The following is a 19365-nucleotide window of genomic DNA, read 5'->3' on the forward strand; positions in this document are numbered from 1 at the left end:
TGTTTGCATCATTATCCGTTAAAATTACCTGTCGTTTAATACCTTTCCAGGTCTTTAAAGGCTCAAAGCAATCCCTGTTTATTTCACAACCAGTTCTACGGTATATGTAACTCGTAGCTCATATAGAGATGGTTTATGAAGACGATAGCGTATATAAAAAGTATTCAGAAAATGACCCTGAAGCACAGGAGAGCAGATTTGCTGTCCGTCTATCGGAAGCGACGGACGGTAAGACTCTCTCTCGCGCTAGTGGTCCCGCTCGCTCTCATTTGAGTGACTTGGAACTTCTCAGCGATACGGTTGAATGCAGCCAGAATCAGCAGGACAATAACACGCAGGATGATAATGTTATTTCTTCATCACCAACATGTGTACCTGACTCACGTTATTCATATAATTCTAAATCGTTAGAAAATTCACGAGACTCTGGTAACTCACAAATTTTAGGATCCATTCACGACCGTTGCGATCTGGAGGTCCCGATTCACAAGTCCAAGTCTACCGAGGAATCGGGTCTCATAGATGAAAGTCAGGTACCAAAAGCAACGATAGTCAAGTCTTCGGCGGGGAAAATGATTGCCAGTAATAACCCCATTGATGATACCGACTCAAAAGCTTCCAAAGCAAACTCAATCGTCGGTGATTCAAATTTTAAGAAGACCCAGCCGAAGTTCGTGCCTCCTGATGGCGGGTACGGCTGGGTCGTGGCCCTAGCTTCGTGCATGGCTAACATGTGGATAGTTGGGTTCCTGAGGAGCTACAGTGTGTTGTACCTCAGCATCATCAACCAGTTCGGCGGCACANATGATACAGACTTTCAAGTTCTCGATGTAGCCTCATTGTCAGGACTCAACTGTGAGCTGCGAGATTTTTATTTCGATGCTAGAAATTTTCTTCCAGAATAGAATGTGTCTAAACTATAACATACCGATGGAAACTTCCGCCTCAAACTTGTGACTGATGCTACAAATTACTATTGAGTTCACGTTTGTAGTGATATACAGGGCCATCAATATTTAGCGTTACATTGTTTTTCCAAAATCAATACACTCGCAAAACAGTGAAATGTGTCGTATAAGGAACCATGTCGACTGTTCTCTGGAAGGACCTAAAGTTGTCCCCATTCAAGCATGTCAAAAAACACCAACTGTCTTGGAGGCGTTTGTCAAGTTGTTGACAAACGCCTCCAAAGATCCAAGATTCTTCTTTCCCGCATTCATGATGGCACGCATGATTCATGATGTTGAACACCACTTCAACTCCCAAAATGATCGAATTTAATCGAACCTCTGCCTACATAAATACATTTTCAAACATTCACAATTGTGTTTCATTTCATAGTTCTAACCACTCAACGTTGTAATGCTAAATATTGATGACCCTGTATTGCCCACCATGCATCAGACGTCGGAACAACGTTGAAGGATTAAACGTGGTTCCAACAAAATCTGTTCGTAATAATCAAAGATATTTCAACCTAATTCGACTGATGGTAATTGCTTACATGCTTGCACTCAGAGAAGTAAGAAGGATCTGTCCAAATAGCAAAGCCATTTCTGCGCTTATGTGGGTCATCGTGACATCGTGAAAAAAGTGTATGAGTGCTACGGCCGTACTCGCCTTGTGTTGCGAGTTCTATCAAAATTTCGACAATCGAACTCATTTACTTCTCTTTCTGTGCCCACGCTCCCGCAGCACGGCGTTAGCAGCAGCAGGCACCATGTTCGTCCCGCTTACAGCGACGCTGGCAAGTGCAGGGACTGCAATGGGTTGCTACGGGTTTGGCGTGGGTGCCTACGTTGTGCTTCTGCCCACCCTTCTGGCCAAAACTCTGGGGGTGAAACGCCTCCCTGTCGCCTACGGCTTCACCAGGCTCACTATGGGCTTCATGAGCCTCGTCGCCCCACAAGTCAACGGTGAGGCGAAAAAGATTTGCGCTTTTTAGCGAATTTTATCATTTATGGAAAAAAGGCGCTATGTCAAATGCGCTCTCTGTCACTCACTGCAGTGAGTACTGAGTTATATTTTTTATTATGAGTTCTGGTGTACGTGTCTCATCTTTCAGATAAGTGAACGTCACTCTGAAATTAAATAAAAAATTAGTTTACAGGCAGGAATTCGTAATCCGTTGGACTTACACAAAACTTGTCATTAATCGTGCGTTTTAGAGTCTATTAATTCGATGTTCGTACATTGTTGGCAAAAGAATATTGAGCGTTCAACAGTTGACATCAACTCCAAGGTTGTCAGAACTTGCGGTCAGAGTTAGTCTGCATATATTGATCCGGTTTGAGGTCGGTCTGTCAAGTCACGAACGTGCAAGACCGTTGCTTTTGCAAGGGGTTTAAGATGAACTCTAATGTTCTGAGAAATGTCCTTAACCAAATAAGATATACTCATTATACTATTTTAAACATAACAAAACATTAATTTCTTACTTTATCTACTTAAATTTTAAAGCCATAAGTCGTTACGAGTTACAAAATAAAATTCCAAAAAACAGAAGTTGCTAGTTACATGGAGGATGATGCTTGGTTTAGGTCCGCGACCCTAGAAACGTGGCGAGATTCGCCATCCACACGTAGTGAACTTCAAAACTGGTTTTCAAGGCTCCAATGGCCATCTTGTTAAGACATTAACCTCCATTAAAATTGTTATCGATTGGCGATGACTTTTTCATCTAAGGTTTAAATAACATTCGGACTATACGCTAAGGTCAATGCCTCGCCACATAACTCGCGCCGCTGCCTAAAGATGGTTAAATCACGAGTCACAAATACGATTCGGCGTTCATGAGGGCCTCACAAAAATTCAAAAGTTGATGGAAAGACGTGATAAAAATGTTATTCAATTTAGTTCATACGGTCTATCATTCTTATTTGAGACTAAAAATTAAGAAACGGCAACTAATTTTGTGCCGTAGACGTTGAAGAGTTCATATCATACGTTGGAAACGGTGCACTCAAGGAAATAAGTAAAACTTTGTATAAATATGGAAGCCTGTATTGCGCTTGAGTGGGTCATCCTAAACCAGTTAGTTAGTTCCGGCAAATGGGCGTATCAGCTTTCTGCTCATGCTGTGAGTAGGAAAGTGTGTCACTATTTATACAATATGACTCCACTCATTATTCGATTTATTGTAAGCTTTAGAAGGTCCCGTATGAACGTGTTGCCAATGATGGCAAGTAAGTTACAATTCGTCAACAAAATTTGCCATTGTCTACAAATTTTTTGTAAGACCACTGTTTAAAAATTTGCCATTGTCTGACAGTGTCATTGCCTGACAGCAAAATTATGAGGTCTAAATCTACATATTTTTTGCAAGGCCATTGTCTAAAAAATTTGCCATTGTCTACAAATATTTTGTGCGGTGCTTGAACGCGCTGTTTGATCGTGCAGGCGCACTCGTGGACGGGACCGGGAGCTACGCGCCCACGTATTACCTCATGGGCTCGTGTACGGCAGTGGCGGCCATACTCTTCTTGTTCATCCCGCCTCCTGTTACTGAGGAGCCCGACACCGCCAAATGATTATAATACATCGTAGATTTTATACTTCCTTAAACAATGTATTAATCCGTATTGGAGGCTGTAGTTTTGTAGTAAAGATTATTATTGTCTTTTATTGATTAATAATAATATTTTATTAATGTTATTTATGTGTTTTTATTGATTTACATTCCCAAATATAGCTAAAATACATTTTTACAAACCTGTATGTTCTACCTTAAGAATGGATCGAACGCGGTTCAATCAAGCTTGGTTCACACCATGCTGCCGGGCACGTGCCAGGTGCCTTCACGTGTTCGGTACGGTCACGTGCCGTCCTCATTTCAGCTCCCTTCGTATCACTTGCCATGCTAGTCACGCAGCGTTGCAAACTGGTATATTTCCATACCAGATGTATGGTATTTTGAGAAAGAGTCAGGTAAATATATTTTTGATCTGCTATATTTGCTAAAATCGGGCATTTTGAGCGGTCAATCTGATAAACTCGTAAAAAAACAGTTGGCAACGCTGCAGTCACGTCCCGGTCAAAATACCTTTTGCCTTGATCGTCCCTAGCATGGCAGGTGCCTTGCCTTGCCTGTCTGGTGCGAATGCTTATATAGAAACGCATTAAAAATTATTGGACTGGATCTTGACTGACATATGCCCGGCAGTGTAGCGTGAAGCAAGCCTTACAGCCTTACCGTACCAGTCCTACAGCTCAATTTATTACCGTACCAGTCCCACAGCTCAACTTATTACTGTACCAGTCCTACAGCTCAACTTATTACCGTACCAGGCCTACAGCTCAACTTATTACCGTACCAGTCCTACAGCTCAACTTATTACCGTACCAGTCCTTCAGCTCAACTTATTACCGTACCAGTCCTACAGTTCACCTTATTACCTGTCTCTTATACACATCTAGATGTGTATAAGAGACAGCGATAGCGTATATAAAAAGTATNTTAGCTGCTGTCTCTTATACACATCTAGATGTGTATAAGAGACAGGTTCTACAGTTCAACTTATTACCGTACCAGTCCTACAGTTCACCTTATTACCGTACCAGTTCTACAGTTCAACTTATTACCGTACCAGTCCTACAGTTCAACTTATTACCGTACCAGCCTACAGCTAAATGTGTTCAATATCTTTGCCTTAACTTAAGCAAATTTTGCCTTGTATATGCTTAAATCGAATGGAAGACTGCTAAACTGCTCCGTAGCTTGCTTTACAATGCTCGCAAAATTATGAGGTCTAAATCTATTCTCGATATTCCTTGTTACTTAATTAATCAAATTGCAGTCTTCTGCTTTCTGCCTAGTATTTTGAAGCGAAAATAACATGAACAATCTATGCACTCATAAATTTCATCATAAAAACGTAAAAATTGTTCAAAATGTCTCCTGTGAAGATTAATCACGTGTATAAATTAACAATGATCCAGGAAAATCAAAATACGTTTCGTTGCCGGTTTATACCTAATCGACATTCCTCCTAACTCACTAGCAAGCGGACTCATGTTGACTAAGTATTTCCATCTTATGGCGAAAGTGCCAGTCATTCCCAAAAAAGTGAGGGATGAGGTGAACGGAAGCTTTTCCTCGAATAATTTAAAATGGGAAATTAAAGGGAATGTATAAAGGAGTTTTATTGATTTCTTACACGCAACTCCGGATAATTTAATGTCACGAAGTTTGAATACTGAAATAATACTATTGGCAACTGTAAAGCCCTGTTGACATGTAAATCTTATCTGAAACCATCGTTCAAAAAATAAATATTGCAATAATAGTTACTCATAAAACTATAAAGTATCTTAGACTGGAACTTAACTAGCCTGTTGTGAGGATCGGCCTGAAGATAACTTACTTCGTTAAGATACGGGGCAGCAACGACGAAGGTATTAGCGTAGATATTAGATGCGGTAACGATTAAGAACTTTAATATGCAGACCTGACATAAACTTCCTACTCGCTGTTGCCATGTTAGAGGTATAGTTTATTTTAAGTAAAAAACTCGAAATTTTGGAGTACTACACTATTTCAGTATTTTTGATTTTAGGTCATCGACAGCAAGGTAAGGGAGCGGCAACACGGCGAGTCCATGCAAGCAGAAGTCAAAGAACCACTGAACACGTGAGAAATGAGACTGGATATGCAGTGACCGCATCTTATTCTGCATCGTCACACTATCTCTGCTTGAAGCGCTAGCATTTGTATGCACATGGCAACAGTTTTCCGTGATGTTCAGTGCAAGACGGTGCAGGGCACGTCAAGGTCTTGCTTTATTCTAAGTAATTATGCGTGTTACTGTTACCATACATTAGGCAGAACAATGGCCTCTGCTAAAATATGGAAATAAGGACACTGGTTGATGGTGCGCTATATTTAAACCTAAATCAATTTCCTATTCACAGTTTTTTTTATTTTACTGGCACTGTCCAAGACTAAGTTCTTTGTAAACATCATCTCTTCTATTGTGTAAAACGTTTCTTAAATAATATCTTGGTGATTCGACGGTATGAAACATGGATGGAGTTAACGTTATTCAGTCATGTCCAACTTCCCAACTTATAGCATCATGTGCACACTTTTATTTCACTTTTTCTGTCTTCACCTAAAAAATCTTTTTAGTCAACAGATTGTTGGCAGCCAGTAATTAATTAACTAAAAACGTTACATTATTTTATCGTTCGGATTTGTAACCTCTTAACTCACGCTCCATCATGGTTTGCGAATCAGGTGGCAATTCAGTAAGTACCGTAAGTAACAACGAACAAAATTTAGCGACGGCTGACAATAAAGTTCTCTCAGCCTCCGCTACTGCGACAGACAGCGAGCTTTGCTCAGTTGTTGTACAGATACTTCCAGGTCCTCCAAGTACCGGCGAAGAATATTGCAGAGATATTGATGACGCGATCGAAAACGGCTTGCAATATCATAGATTTTCGCAGGGAAATGATTCTCAAAATAACAATCCAAAAAGTTTCGAAGGGCCTATTATCTCAAAATGCAAAACTAACAGCTATAGCGAAGATGCTGAGGAAACAAGCTCACTAATGGTCGAAAACAGCATTAAAAATGACGAACGAGTAAATTCTGCTCGGAGCGATAAACTTTCCTCGAGCTCAAGTCACAATTTACGCACTGACGACGATGCTTCCAAACTAAAGACGAAAGAACCTCAGTTCATACCTCCAGATGGTGGGTATGGCTGGGTCGTGGCGCTTGCTTCTTGCATGGCTAACATCTGGACCATCGGGTTCCTGAAGAGCTACAGTGTGCTGTACCTCAGGATCATGAACGAGTTCGGAGACTCAGCGTACCGTGCATCATGGATACATGCATTGCTAAACATGTCTGGGCTGCTGCTGTGTGAGTTGTAGAGATGTGCGAGTCATTTACTTTGTGTTTGAATGTCAATCCATTCATTTATGCTCCTTAATGATAGGTTGTGATTGTTTTTTGACGTGAATCGCCGTACATTCTTGATAATTAATGATGTAAAACGCTACAATAATCTTATTATTTAATTTATTTTTATTGTGAATTTTATAAGGCCATATCATAAAATTGCCATAAAAGGGTAAATGAATACTGTGGCTGCTCTTGAGATAGTCATTCATTTTGCTGCCTTTGTAAATGAATGCTCGATCCTTGCTGCCTTTAACTCAGTGGTGATTACTGCAATCTAATCTACCAGCTATCAAAGATCATTATCTCTTAGAATAGAACTTGACCTCATAGTTTTAAATTCTCAGGAAATTGATATACATTGTGAAAAATTATTCACGCAGTGCCATGACATCCTAAAAGAATGTCACTGATAATGAGATTGTATGATATATTCAAGGGCTTTGGGGAAAAATCCATAAATCCAGAAACAAACCGTTTAAAATTATCTAAAATAATCAACGTAGCATCAATATTGTGTTTTTCAAGACCAAAAATATGAACGTTAAGACCAATCGTTTGAGCGGTCATTTCTTTAATATATCACTTTTAAGCGATTAGTCTGCTTTGGCGCAAATGGGGTTTACCCAGTTGCTAGAAGATTAGTGATAAGTTTAATGCGACATAAAAGTGATCGTTGCATTGTCAGGCATTGCACCATTCATACTTTTGCAGCGAAGTACATCTCGCTTTTGTTTACCTTCAGGCCCGGTGACTGGTGTGTTATGTGTCAAGTTTGGCTCCAGGAGGGTAGCCATTGCCGGGGGACTTCTAGCCTTCTGTGGACTACTATCAAGTGCCTTCGCCACATCCGTCTCGACTCTTGTCTTCACGCTTGGTCTTCTTGTTGGTGAAGTCATGAACTTTAAGCCTCACGACCTGTTATGGATGATTTCATTATCTTGAAACATAGCAGTCTAATGATGTCTCTGAATTACGGTCTCGAGTTTCAAGATCATGCCATTTCTTTGCACTTTAATAATTATCAATTTGCGATCATATCAAGAATTTTGTTACTGATAATTAATGACGTAATATTTGAACGAGCCGTGATAAATTGACATTTACATCGAGGTGCGATGTTAGCATTGCAGGATAATTTGCCTTAAGAATATTAATATGACACCTCAGGTTTTAGTTCCGTATCAGCCAGAATTGTCCTGTTGTGTCTATAATCATGCTTAAAGTAATAGCAAAAATTTGCCATACTTCAAGTTTCTTAACAAGCATTATTAGAATCCATTTATCCATAATGTTGCGAGGGACGCTCTCAGTGAGTTAGTTGAAAACCCCACAGGAATAATTAATTATGGAATGCTTTTGTCGATTAATTAATTATGGAATATTTTGGAATGTGTCAATGTTTTTCGGGTTGTGTGACTGACGTCTACAATTACCCAACAGGTGTAGGAGTTGGTTGGATCACGACTCCTGGCATCCTGATTGTCAACTTGTACTTTGACAAGCGCCGTACAATCGCGTGTGCAATTTGCGTGTCTGGAAGCGCCATCGGAGGATTCTTCATGCCGATGTTGCTGGAGTATCTCTTGAGTGAATATGGACTGCGAGGAACTCTTCTGATCAGCTCGGCTCTGGAACTCCAATGCGTTGTTGCTGCGTGTCTCTTCAGACCCACAGACATTCAGGCTCGTATCCAGGAACAGGATAGGAGAAGAGCCTTGCGTTCCGTCCGAAAAAGCTCGTCATTGCCTTCGCCTGTTGCACATCTTGAGAAAAATCCAACGTGGTCGAAACTCGAAAATTTCCTGCTGTCAAATCACCAAGCAGCGCAAAAGAGCCCTAGTACTATTGATATATTGAAAAACGAACGCCGCAAACTTTTAGCGCGTCAGCTGTCCCCTTATCGCAGCGCGTCTCTTTTGGTCAGTGTTCCAAATTTGAAAGAATTCACAATTCCTTCAGATAATAAAAGAGAATATGAACTTGAAACTAAAAGGACTCGCACTGTGTCGGAGATGGAACCAGTCTCTCATCATGCAGCGTCAGCTGATCTGTTGAAAGCAGGCGGAAGAAAGCGCTTTTATAGTGAATGTCAGAGCCCCAATGATGACAAGGACTTTGACCTTTTGAAAAATAATTCGTCGCTGTCTTCAGTTGATGAATTTTCTTCCGGTTTTCTTTCACCCAAGGCTCCTACATCTCTAGAGACAAAGGCATCGCATCACAAGATTTCATTAAGACAACTTGCGTTAAAACAGTCGTCTCCGAAAGTTGATTCTCCGCCCTCACTTACATCGAATGGTAGTGCAGCTTCGAATTTAAACGAGACAGGGGAGGATACAAATTTCAGTGTCGAAAATCTCGAGTTTGGGAATTGCTTTGTTGAACCTGATGCCTCGCCATCTGCATTAGAAAATTCTTTCAAGAATCCCGGAATCTCAAAAGTCAACGATAGCTCAGAGATGGACAAGAACATCCATCCAGAGCATCAAGTGTTTCCTGAGAAGAAAAGATCATTGAGGAATGAATTAAAGTCATTCGTGACGGCTGTATGCGCGAGTTTTGACACCCAGGTTTTGCATTCAAAGTCAATGATACTCATGAGTATTTCATCATTCTTTATAAGCATGGCTGCTCCATTAGTTACATATTATCTCCATGCATACTTCACGTCCATTGGCATGTCGACCGCTAAGGTGACTACTTTGTTGTCCATTACTTCAGCGTCGGATTTCTGCGGCCGCATGTCCATTGGGTTCCTCGCTGATTACGGCTTCTTCAAGCTGTCACATCTGATATTTCTGGTGTAAGTTGATCAACTGATAGAAGTTCAAAGTTTTTGAAAGTATTCGATGTCACCACAACTTCGCCGTTAAAACCCTATTTAAACCAGTCGTTATCCGTACAAAAAAGTAAGTATGTTGGTTCTTTAATATCTATCAGTTCTTCCTTATTAGCGAAACTTCTTAATGTTCGAAAAACACTTGAATGCAACAGCATTCCCCTAAGCGAATACTTGAGACTCGATATAAGCGTGAACTTGTATCATGCACATAGATACTTTAAAAGGTACGTTTTATTCACTTGAATGCGTGGCTGCATTATCCATATTACCTGCAACCGCCCTGCTTGCCGTAAGGCTCCAAGTTAACAAACATCAACATTCACTCAGTTATGCTTCAATAGACATGAGTGGCTAAAATTTACTGGAATGCTGCTGGAACAGGCGTTGACAGGAATAACATCGTTGCAGGACTTCGCTGGCAGCAGCGGGCACCATGAGCGTGCCGTTGACAGCATCGCTGGCAGGCGCGGCGTCAGCGATGGGGTGCTACGGGTTCGGCCTGGGGGCGTACGTTGTGCTGGCGCCTGCCATCCTCGCCAAGTACTACGGCTGCGAGAAGCTCCCTGCCACCTACGGCTTCACCAGACTTGCCATGGGCTTCGCCAGTTTCATCGCGCCTCAAGTCAACGGTGAGACTATGTGTATTTTTATTGCCTCGCACGAGTATCTGTGAAGTTTTCGATTTCGTGTACAATGCTGGAAAACTCGTTAAAACGGCGAAAAAATATATACGTGGACCTGAAAGCGAGTATTACACATTTCATACCCATTTAATATCCACATTTCATATCACATCCACGAAGATGTGATCCAAAAAAAAAAAAAAAAGGTTACCGGATTGTACGAAGATTTACGATAATTCCTGTTTGGAATTAGTCGGCATTAATCTTTATTATTTGTATTTGTATCGGCTTATCCATCGGAATTCGATCAAAGCTTTCAACAACTCGTTCGTAATTTTCCAACTCACAGGCAGCGATTAATGCATTTTTGCCGCAAAAAATATAATAAGCTTTCGATTTATTGGACAGCGCATTCAGGGATCTTTAAATCTCATTATCACTTATCCCATAGGGGTTAGAAAAAGTCAGTGTAAAAATAAGTAAGATCGGGATTATCAAATATGACAGGAACTTCTATCATCAAGCGGAGATTAAAGCAACGTTATTTGCGATAAAACATAAATTCCGAAATGCCCAGCCACTGCGTTTGCAATTTTCTGTGGGAATTTTAGATATCGATAAAATTTGCAATTTAAGATATCAAATTTCAGAACACATCAATCCTGATCGAGTTCAGGGTAAGCCTACAAAATAATTTTTTCCTAAATAACTACTGCTCACATATGTCGACCTAAAATGATTCAGAATTGAAAAGATACGCCCAATCCTTGTTATGCATTCGTGAGAACCTCTTATCATTCGACGAAAATCTTCGAAATCCTGTATTATATTATAGAAACGCAATCAAGGACGTAATATCAGATAAGCAGTGCCCGGTCATTGCATCATTCTTCCCTGCATTAGAAAGAAGTGAGTACAGTGCGACACGTGAATTGTTTTATATTTTAAAGAGTGCAATATCTCCCTCTGCCACGTCACTCAATGCACTGACTCGTGTCCCATTACTAACCTTAACTGTTGTTAATTATTACCTTATAATATGAAATAATTAACGTGTCGCCACTGTAACCCACTTTCTCCTACCGTATTCAACATAAGTTATAGGTACAGGGGCGAATAAAGGCCCAATTTAGGATATATTTTCTGCGCTACTGGACAAATGATTCAAAATATGGTTATTGAGTAACGATTAATCGCGACAAATCAAATTATTTTATAGAAATAGTGCACATGCTTTAAAGATTCAGATACGGATTTTAGCCAAGAAATAACGTTTTAAAGTTTTTAAATCATAATTATGTGTTGAAATATCATACCGGATAAATTCAAGACATTTCTGTGGACGTACGATTAACTAACGATTTGTTCCATAATTTTAGCAGGAAAAAATATTCGTGCTCTCGAATATGTCATAAATTTCTACATAGGTAACGCATAAGTGAAATTATATTTTACCGACAGGGGGCGAATAACGAGTGCATGTTTTGGCAAAAATGTGTTCTGCACGACGTTTATTTTGCCTGTCATGATGCCCGTTGTAAGATACAGTAAATATTCTCCGAAGTGCATATGGTCGAGTTCACATGGCTATTAAGAGAGGAAAAACGTGTAGCGAAAAGAAATTTTTCTGATAACAACCAAGGAGGGCATTTTCATGCAGATAAGGCGATCGGATGATTGCCGGACGGAGAAAAAAATGCTTTGGTCTATATTTAGATGCAACGATGCCAAGCGCACAAGCTTCCGTTAATAATTATTCCTCGGTCAAAGACGGTAAAGTAACTTCTTTTCACAAAGAATATATTTAGACGCTTGAATAGAATTTTAACTCTGAGAGAAAAATCCTAAAGATTTCCTTCAGTCACTAGAATGAATAAAGAGATGATAAAACGTGCAATATTTTTAAGAATACAGTAGTAGTTGGTTGCCAGGCAAGAACATCTTGTGGAATTGGACAAATTCCAATCGAATTTCTTGCGAAATTGAACTAATTCCCTGGGGATGAATCCCACCAAAATTTCCTGTGAAAAAAACTACAGACGCAGGTCAAGGTCCCCCATCAACGACGACCAGGACCCAGAAGTTTCCTAGGTCACAAGTAATGTATACTCGAATACCTTGGCTCCCCGCCATTGATGACGTTCAGATCTCGTGAGCGTTTTGGCGTAACGCCTACTTAGTTCAACATGAAAGAGTCTATGCTTGCACAGGCATGATTACGCAACGAACAACGTGATGTTTGCAAGAATCTATGTTTAAGAAACATGATTACGCATTGGACAAAGATTATGCGGAGGCCATTGCTTCTCAGCGTTTAGGGCATGAGCAAATGAGGCTTGCTTCAACATTATTCATGGACTGAGATTCTATGTTTATACTCTATGTTTATACAGGTAGATTCTATGTTTATACTCCAAGTGCTTTTCAATAATGTTGTAATGAATAATCAGTGCATTAGAAACTAAATATACCCTTATAATCTTTTTGGAATAGATTTCATTATTATCTCAAAGAATATGAACTCCTGAATATCCATCCCTATTCAGGACTCGAACAACCCTATTTGAATTCCTGAATGCCAAGCGTTTTTATTTATGCGACTCTATTTGATTGTACAAGATCAACGAGTTTCTCGCATGTATTAATTAAACATAACCAACGATTGTGACGGTCATTTATATATGAACTTATTACTTTTATATTTTTAGATGAACTTAACTTTTCGCAATTTAGGTTTCGAAATTTTTAGATACACAATGGCGTGTCATAACCTCACTTTTAACATAATTCTACCTAGCAGTCTTTTGGACTGACAAAACTGATAATTCTTCTTTACTATTAAAATCAGATCGCTTTTATTTCTTTAAAATTCTAGTTACTATTAGCTCGACTTTCATGATCTACTTAGGCTCTTTTTAGCACATTTTCTCATTTATGGAAAAAAATGCACTATTGTGCTCGCCATGTCTGTCCGTGACTTCACGTTTTCGACGACGAGAAAATGCGCTCTCTGTCACTCACTGCAGTGAGTACTGAGTTATATTTCTTTTTTGTTTCACAGGCGCCCTGATAGACAGCACGGGAAGCTATGTGCCGTCATACTACTTGATGGGCTCCTGCCTCCTCATCTCAGCTGTCGTCGTGCTGCTAACCTCCCCTATTGTCTCAGACACGCCCACCGCCGATGATTAATTTCGGAAGCTGGAGAATTCGTTGCTGGATTTATAGGTTTATAATGATGTTGAAGTTTCAATAGCAATGATATATGTTTGAAGTAATTTAAGAACTATTTGTTTCATTCCCATTTAATTAAAGGAAAATCTAGATTTACTTCCATCTGGATACGTACATTCACAAAGAAGACTCCTGCCACCGTATGTTGTTTTTGGGGTAGTGATCTCTTCACGCCACGCGAGGCGTTTTTAAATCATAAGCTCCAATGTCAATAAATTGCATTGCAGTGCTCCAATGTCAATACATTGGAGCACTTATGTTGTGTGAAGATAATTCTTTTGAGGAACTAGGCAAGTGAAAATTACATCATGAACTTTGAAACTACGAGTGCTGCTCCTTGTTTAACAAATAGCTCTATTTTAAATTGTCAAAATACTAAGATTTGCACCAATAAAATTTCATAGGTGAAACCAGCAAAATTTTTAAATGCAGTTTTCAATTTTAAACGAGTCATTCCATAACAATTAGTCTACCGATGCTAACTTTCAGGACCAGACCAACAGTGTAAATGACGATTATCGTATTAGAACCAATGAGTAAAGAGCCAATACTTGGGTGGGTGCTGATAGATGAGAAGAAAAGACTAACATGTTGGCCTACTTATATTTACAAGTTCTCCAAAATAATTATGAACCACTTTCGGCTTAGAAACTTAAAATGTTATTTTAACTTGAAAACAAATAGACGTTATTAGGGGAGAAAAAATTACAATTATAAAAATTTACTTGAAATTAGTTTGGCTCTTGCATATCGCAGATATATAATTTTTTAATGCACTCAATAGAATGGTTCAAAAAAATACCTAGAAGGCCTATTTGAAGCTATACAGGACTTTTAGTTCATCTGTAAATTACTATATAGTAGGTACGATGCATCAAGTACATGATGCGCTGTATGATGGGCACATAAAATATGCAGACTGGAGCCCAAGTTGTTCACTCCATGCCGGTGTATTTTGGTCGTTCAGCGGTAAGGGTGTAGTCACGCTTATAGGTGTCAAAGGTGCCATATTCATGCTTCAAGTGAGGGAAGAACTCGGTTCCTCTAACACGTACTTCCTTGTAGATGGCGCCACCCAAACCAAAGAGTAGCATCAATGGAATGCCGACCGCTAGCGACCGCCCTGTGAGCCGAAAGGTTCCAATTTAACAAAAATCAGCATTCACTTAATTATACGTAGTACTCAATTTGACTATACAATTAATTTCAGACATACGTAGACAAGATATTTAGGTAACAAAATCCTAAACAATCTGCATGATTTATAATCAGCAATGACAGATGATGCAGATAAATAACAACCTAATTATTAAAAAAATTGCCAGGAAAGCACACAGTTGCTGAAGTTTCAGTTAACAAACAACATAGAAAATATCTGAACAATCATTTATTTTTCTATTTTGTCCATTAATGTTGGATATATGATCATGTAAATGCTCCATTCCATAAATAGTGTTTGATAGAATAAAAGAGTGCACATAAAATCAAATCTAGATAATAAGCAAAATTTAGGTTATGGCAAGAACATCTTAAGAGGCACAAATCATGGTCCAGAATACTTCCAGTGGATTATTGCATTCATGATTGCAAAGTAAGAACATCAACCCTCATTAAACAATCTAGCAAAAAATGAGTTTTAGAAAATAAAATGGTTTTTATTAATCATTTGCGAAGGAGCCTTCAATTGTGAAAATTATTTCCAGTAGAACTTATCACTACCAGAAAGCAAAAAAAAAATTACCATATTAGAGATCAATAGTAATTAATTAATAATCCACTTACTACATGCTCCAATGACAATGCCAGCTGATCCAGCACCAACAATGTAGTTGAAGTGATCATCCTTTTGGCGCATTTGGGTGAGGGTGCACGTCGTTAGACCAAACACAAGACCAGAGAAAAAACCCGGCACCATGTACCGTGGGTATCTTATAAGTGCTCCACCGATGTTGCTTGGTTTTGAGATGTTAATGACATCAAATGTCCCCATGGCCAAGGCTTGAAAAAATACATATAAATTAATATTTTTCATAAGTTAAGCTTAAAAACATGAGAAATGTGGCTTGAAAAATACAAATAAATTAATATTTTATATAAATTAGACTCAAAAACATGAGAAATGTCTAATATGAAAAAATAAACAGTCAAATATATCTAAAACTGTTATGAAAGAAACTAGGAAAGAGTCATTGGAACTGGTGGCAATGTCTGCAAGCACAGGCATTCCTGTCTTGTTTAGAGGTGATTCCTGCCTGATTTGCCAGTTTTGGTGCTCAAGAATCAGACTGTCAGTGGTATGGCATAGGATTCATACACTTTCTGATGCATCTATAACCCTCTCCTGTCTGCCATGAGTAACCAGAGCAATATTGTCTCAAGCCTCCTTCCCAAAAATGGTACATTCTAGTGGGCCAAAATGACTTGCATTGATGCTTGCCACAATGTACGACCACTTTAAAATGTTTTCTGTTGCATACAAATGTCCTCAGGTTTCTACACTCAATAGTTTACAGATAATTTAACACATTGACTATGAAGTGTTACATATGCATACCATGAAATGTATTTCTCTAGGACGTAGTGGTACATAATTAAGGGTTGCCAAAAATCGGATAAATCCGAGAGCAAAAAAGGCCAAAAAAGGCTGATAACTCAATATATACTAGTTTATTTTTAGGTTCCACTATAAAAATTCTATTTATTTTCTTTTTGCAGTATTTAAAATTTAATTAGGAAGTACCCCTATCATAAATTTTAGTCGGCCAATGCAATTGAGAAAAACTAAATCAATTTTTACATCTGATTTACACTAGATTGAAAATTCTTATTATTACTGAAATCTCAAGGCTTAACAGAAAACTATTTTATATCATTTTTTAATCTTATGGATTGATTGTGCATCTTTGTAGGCTATTAGATAGAAGATTGTTCATCTAGCTGCTAGCAGGAATATTGAGGCTCCATAAATGGTGTGACTGGGAAAGTTTGATAGGTACTCTAGTGTCTAGTCCCTTCACCCTTGCTTGAAAAGTTGAAGGAGACAAAAACACCCTTGCGGCCTTGCTTGCTAGCATGATTCTGTATGGAAAACATCTACCTTTCAAACCATCAAAAGAGTCTTCATAGTATGAAGATTAGGACTAGTACACTAGACATACCTAAAAAATGGTATGTTCATACCATTTTTTGATTGACAAGATTACTGCTAAATAAATTACCTCCTATGTCCCATCTAATTATTAGTAAAGTTGCATAAGATCATATAAGATTTCAAATTTAATGAAAATTTGTCACTTTGGAGCTTAAAATTTTTGATAACAAATAGGAAAATTCTAATCCTGCTTGCCTGTAATAAATTTTACCATTTCAAATCACTTTGCCTAATTTATTTCATAATATAAAAAAATTATATATTTTTCTGTGCAATTTTTCTGAATAGCTTATAAAAGGATCTGTTTTAGTCAGCAATTTTTTAGAATTTCTGTCCTAATGCAGAAATTCTCAATAGGCAATGAATGTTTTACCAACCAAACAGCCAACAACTGAAATTTGTTGGCCTTTTTTCAGAGCTGCTAGATAGTACTACTGTACTAGACTACTAGTAGTAGTAGATACATCATACATGGTCTGATTATCGTCTGATATTGCTCTCATAGTGGAAGTCTATGAAGAGAGGTACTTATGTCGGTCCACCGCCGAGCGGCGGTCCGTGGTCTTAACCCTTCGCAAGGCCCCATGCCCTTGGCCCTTGGGCCCCTGTTGCAAGTTGCAATCAATGCAATGGTCTAAACTCAACGGTTCGACTCCCATGGTCTCATCACAACTCCCTTTAGAAATACATAAAGTTTTGAAATTTATATAAATATATCAATAAATATTTGAACTGGGAAATTCCTTAGTTACTTACGTTGGTTCCAGAATGATATCAATGACGTAAAAAATGACAATGACAATTATGACATCAGTTAAGAAGCTTCAGCCATGAATGATCTCAGCTCTGCTCAGTCCTTTTATCTCGTAATTAATTATGTTAGAACTTCGATGTTCAAATGTTGATAGGTACTACTGGCAAGTGTCAATATCACAATCAAAATTATTTCACCATCAGAAATATGTTATAATATCACAATCAAAAATATTATTCACAAATAACATCGATCGCAATACTAAACTGTTTTCATATTCACTGGGATCACTGCCTTAACTGCAGTGACGTCACACAACAACAAAAGAACACATCACACAACAAGACATCAAACAATGCAATATTTCGCATTTTTGCTGCACCACAAATAAATAAATGTGAATAATTAGCAATGGAAAATGTGTTGCTGCAACATTTTGAGAGACTGTGCCTAAGCAGAATAATATATTATTATTATCATAGTAAATATACTAAGTAATAAAGTAGTTCCTTGAATGGCCACTGCTGGCGCTAGGATCTGGATGTATGCGCCATGTTTGTTTAGAATTCAAACAATTTGATATCTTACTGCACCACAAGTTAATATATTTAAATAATTAATAATGGAAAATATGTTGCTGGAACACTTNCTGCTTTATTACTTGTTCAGTTGACACTTGCTGTACAACCGGACTGTTTTTAGGGTAAAATTAGTTATTTGGGGTAACACGTGCATGCAACCTTGTAATAAGTTCGTGGCTTGTAAATAGTTCGTTCTGTTTGTCATTACTCAGCGTAAATGGCTTTTCATTAAAAATTACCCGGCGGCCGGCGACGCATCTTTAAAATGGCCGGCGACGCTTTGGGCTTAAAAATCCATATATTGCCGATGCTGCATCCACCCTCTGCATAGTGGAATAACCTATGGATTGGCACCATGATTGCTCTCCAATATTGTTATAAAAAGTACACAATAAAGATGCAAGATTCACATTTATTAAAAATGTTTCATTCTGGAGCTATGAGGTCTTAGTAATAAATAGGGAAAGTTAGAACTTCTACCCACTTACCACATAGGCAAGGCTAAACCAACTTACCAAGCTTGAAGCTTCTATGATTCTATCCACGTAAATTTTGAAATCATGTGAATTTGAAGCAACAATAAATCAGTAAAAAACTTGAATAAATTATATTTACCAGCCTTGATTGTGACTTCAAATATTGGAGTCGTTGATTTTGAGACTGACTTAGACTTCCATAAAAAATAATATAATAAATTTCAATACCTATTTCATTATTACCGTATCAACGGTATCATCGATACCATAAAATTTAAAAAGGTCTTACCTAGAAGTGATGTTTGTTTGGTGACACAAGCTGTCTTATACAAACAGTGAGTACCATCAGGGTAATCATCGTAACTGTACTTCCATAGAGCTCCCATTATACGAATGAATTATTAATACTGAAGAAAAATATGAAGTGACACTGACAGCTGACCCGACTTGTAGCCGAACGGAACGCAGCCACACATTTCCGAGGAGATCCGTTAGAAAGGAAAGACAAAAATTATCTAATGAAATACATGTTTTACTATTGATATGTTTAAAAGCTTGGAAATGATGTTCAGAGAAAAATGTTCAGAAATCATTGTCGATATTCTCATGACTTCCGACATTTCTTTGACGAGCGACTGAGGGCTTATTGGTAAAAATGATTCGTAATGATGATATAAACTCTATTTTGAAACGAATTTTCGATTGCGATTTTAAACGCTCGACGTCCCTGTTGCTATATTTAGCGACGTTTTCAATTATGCAGTCATCATGTCAAAAGATGTCAATGCAAATTT

At 38.4% G+C, this 19365-nt stretch overlaps 3 protein-coding genes across 3 annotated transcripts; 2 read left to right on the top strand and 1 right to left on the bottom strand.

Moving 5' to 3' along the window:
• Positions 1 to 1709: 1709 nt before the first annotated feature.
• LOC125178715 lies at positions 1710 to 3593 on the top strand. The gene is made up of 2 exons (XM_047883118.1): positions 1710 to 1916; positions 3400 to 3593. The coding sequence occupies exons 1-2, from the start codon at positions 1721 to 1723 to the stop codon at positions 3528 to 3530; spliced, it is 327 nt and encodes a 108-aa protein (XP_047739074.1). The 5' UTR covers positions 1710 to 1720; the 3' UTR covers positions 3531 to 3593.
• Positions 3594 to 6154: 2561 nt separating this feature from the next.
• LOC108671951 lies at positions 6155 to 13658 on the top strand. Its single transcript, XM_018159552.2, has 5 exons — positions 6155 to 6868; positions 7653 to 7796; positions 8351 to 9713; positions 10161 to 10381; positions 13437 to 13658. Exons 1-5 carry the CDS (start codon positions 6220 to 6222, stop codon positions 13565 to 13567), a joined length of 2508 nt encoding a protein of 835 aa, XP_018015041.1. The 5' UTR covers positions 6155 to 6219; the 3' UTR covers positions 13568 to 13658.
• A 540-nt stretch (positions 13659 to 14198) lies between these two features.
• LOC108671953 (NADH dehydrogenase [ubiquinone] 1 alpha subcomplex subunit 11) lies at positions 14199 to 19065 on the bottom strand. Its single transcript, XM_018159554.2, has 3 exons — positions 18861 to 19065; positions 15392 to 15607; positions 14199 to 14732 (listed from the first exon to the last, which is right to left on the bottom strand). Exons 1-3 carry the CDS (start codon positions 18955 to 18957, stop codon positions 14545 to 14547), a joined length of 501 nt encoding a protein of 166 aa, XP_018015043.1. The 5' UTR covers positions 18958 to 19065; the 3' UTR covers positions 14199 to 14544.
• Between the last annotated feature and the right edge of the window lie 300 nt (positions 19066 to 19365).

Source organism: Hyalella azteca, unplaced genomic scaffold, assembly GCF_000764305.2.
Source record: "Hyalella azteca isolate HAZT.00-mixed unplaced genomic scaffold, Hazt_2.0.2 contig12030, whole genome shotgun sequence".
Taxonomy (NCBI): Eukaryota; Metazoa; Arthropoda; class Malacostraca; order Amphipoda; family Hyalellidae; genus Hyalella; species Hyalella azteca.

What these genes read in the sequence shown, in the direction of transcription:
- LOC125178715 (XM_047883118.1), top strand. Translation starts at nt 1,721, where the DNA reads ATGTTCGTCCCGCTTACAGCGACGCTGGCAAGTGCAGGGACTGCAATG. An exon ending in CGTCGCCCCACAAGTCAACG is followed by an intron (nt 1,917 to 3,399) that starts GTGAGGCGAAAA and finishes TTGATCGTGCAG; the next exon opens with GCGCACTCGTGGACGGGACC.
- LOC108671951 (XM_018159552.2), top strand. Translation starts at nt 6,220, where the DNA reads ATGGTTTGCGAATCAGGTGGCAATTCAGTAAGTACCGTAAGTAACAAC. An exon ending in CATGTCTGGGCTGCTGCTGT is followed by an intron (nt 6,869 to 7,652) that starts GTGAGTTGTAGA and finishes GTTTACCTTCAG; the next exon opens with GCCCGGTGACTGGTGTGTTA. An exon ending in TCACATCTGATATTTCTGGT is followed by an intron (nt 9,714 to 10,160) that starts GTAAGTTGATCA and finishes ACATCGTTGCAG; the next exon opens with GACTTCGCTGGCAGCAGCGG.
- LOC108671953 (XM_018159554.2), bottom strand. Translation starts at nt 18,957, where the DNA reads ATGGGAGCTCTATGGAAGTACAGTTACGATGATTACCCTGATGGTACT. An exon ending in CAAACAAACATCACTTCTAG is followed by an intron (nt 15,608 to 18,860) that starts GTAAGACCTTTT and finishes TATTTTTTCAAG; the next exon opens with CCTTGGCCATGGGGACATTT. An exon ending in CATTGTCATTGGAGCATGTA is followed by an intron (nt 14,733 to 15,391) that starts GTAAGTGGATTA and finishes TTCGGCTCACAG; the next exon opens with GGCGGTCGCTAGCGGTCGGC.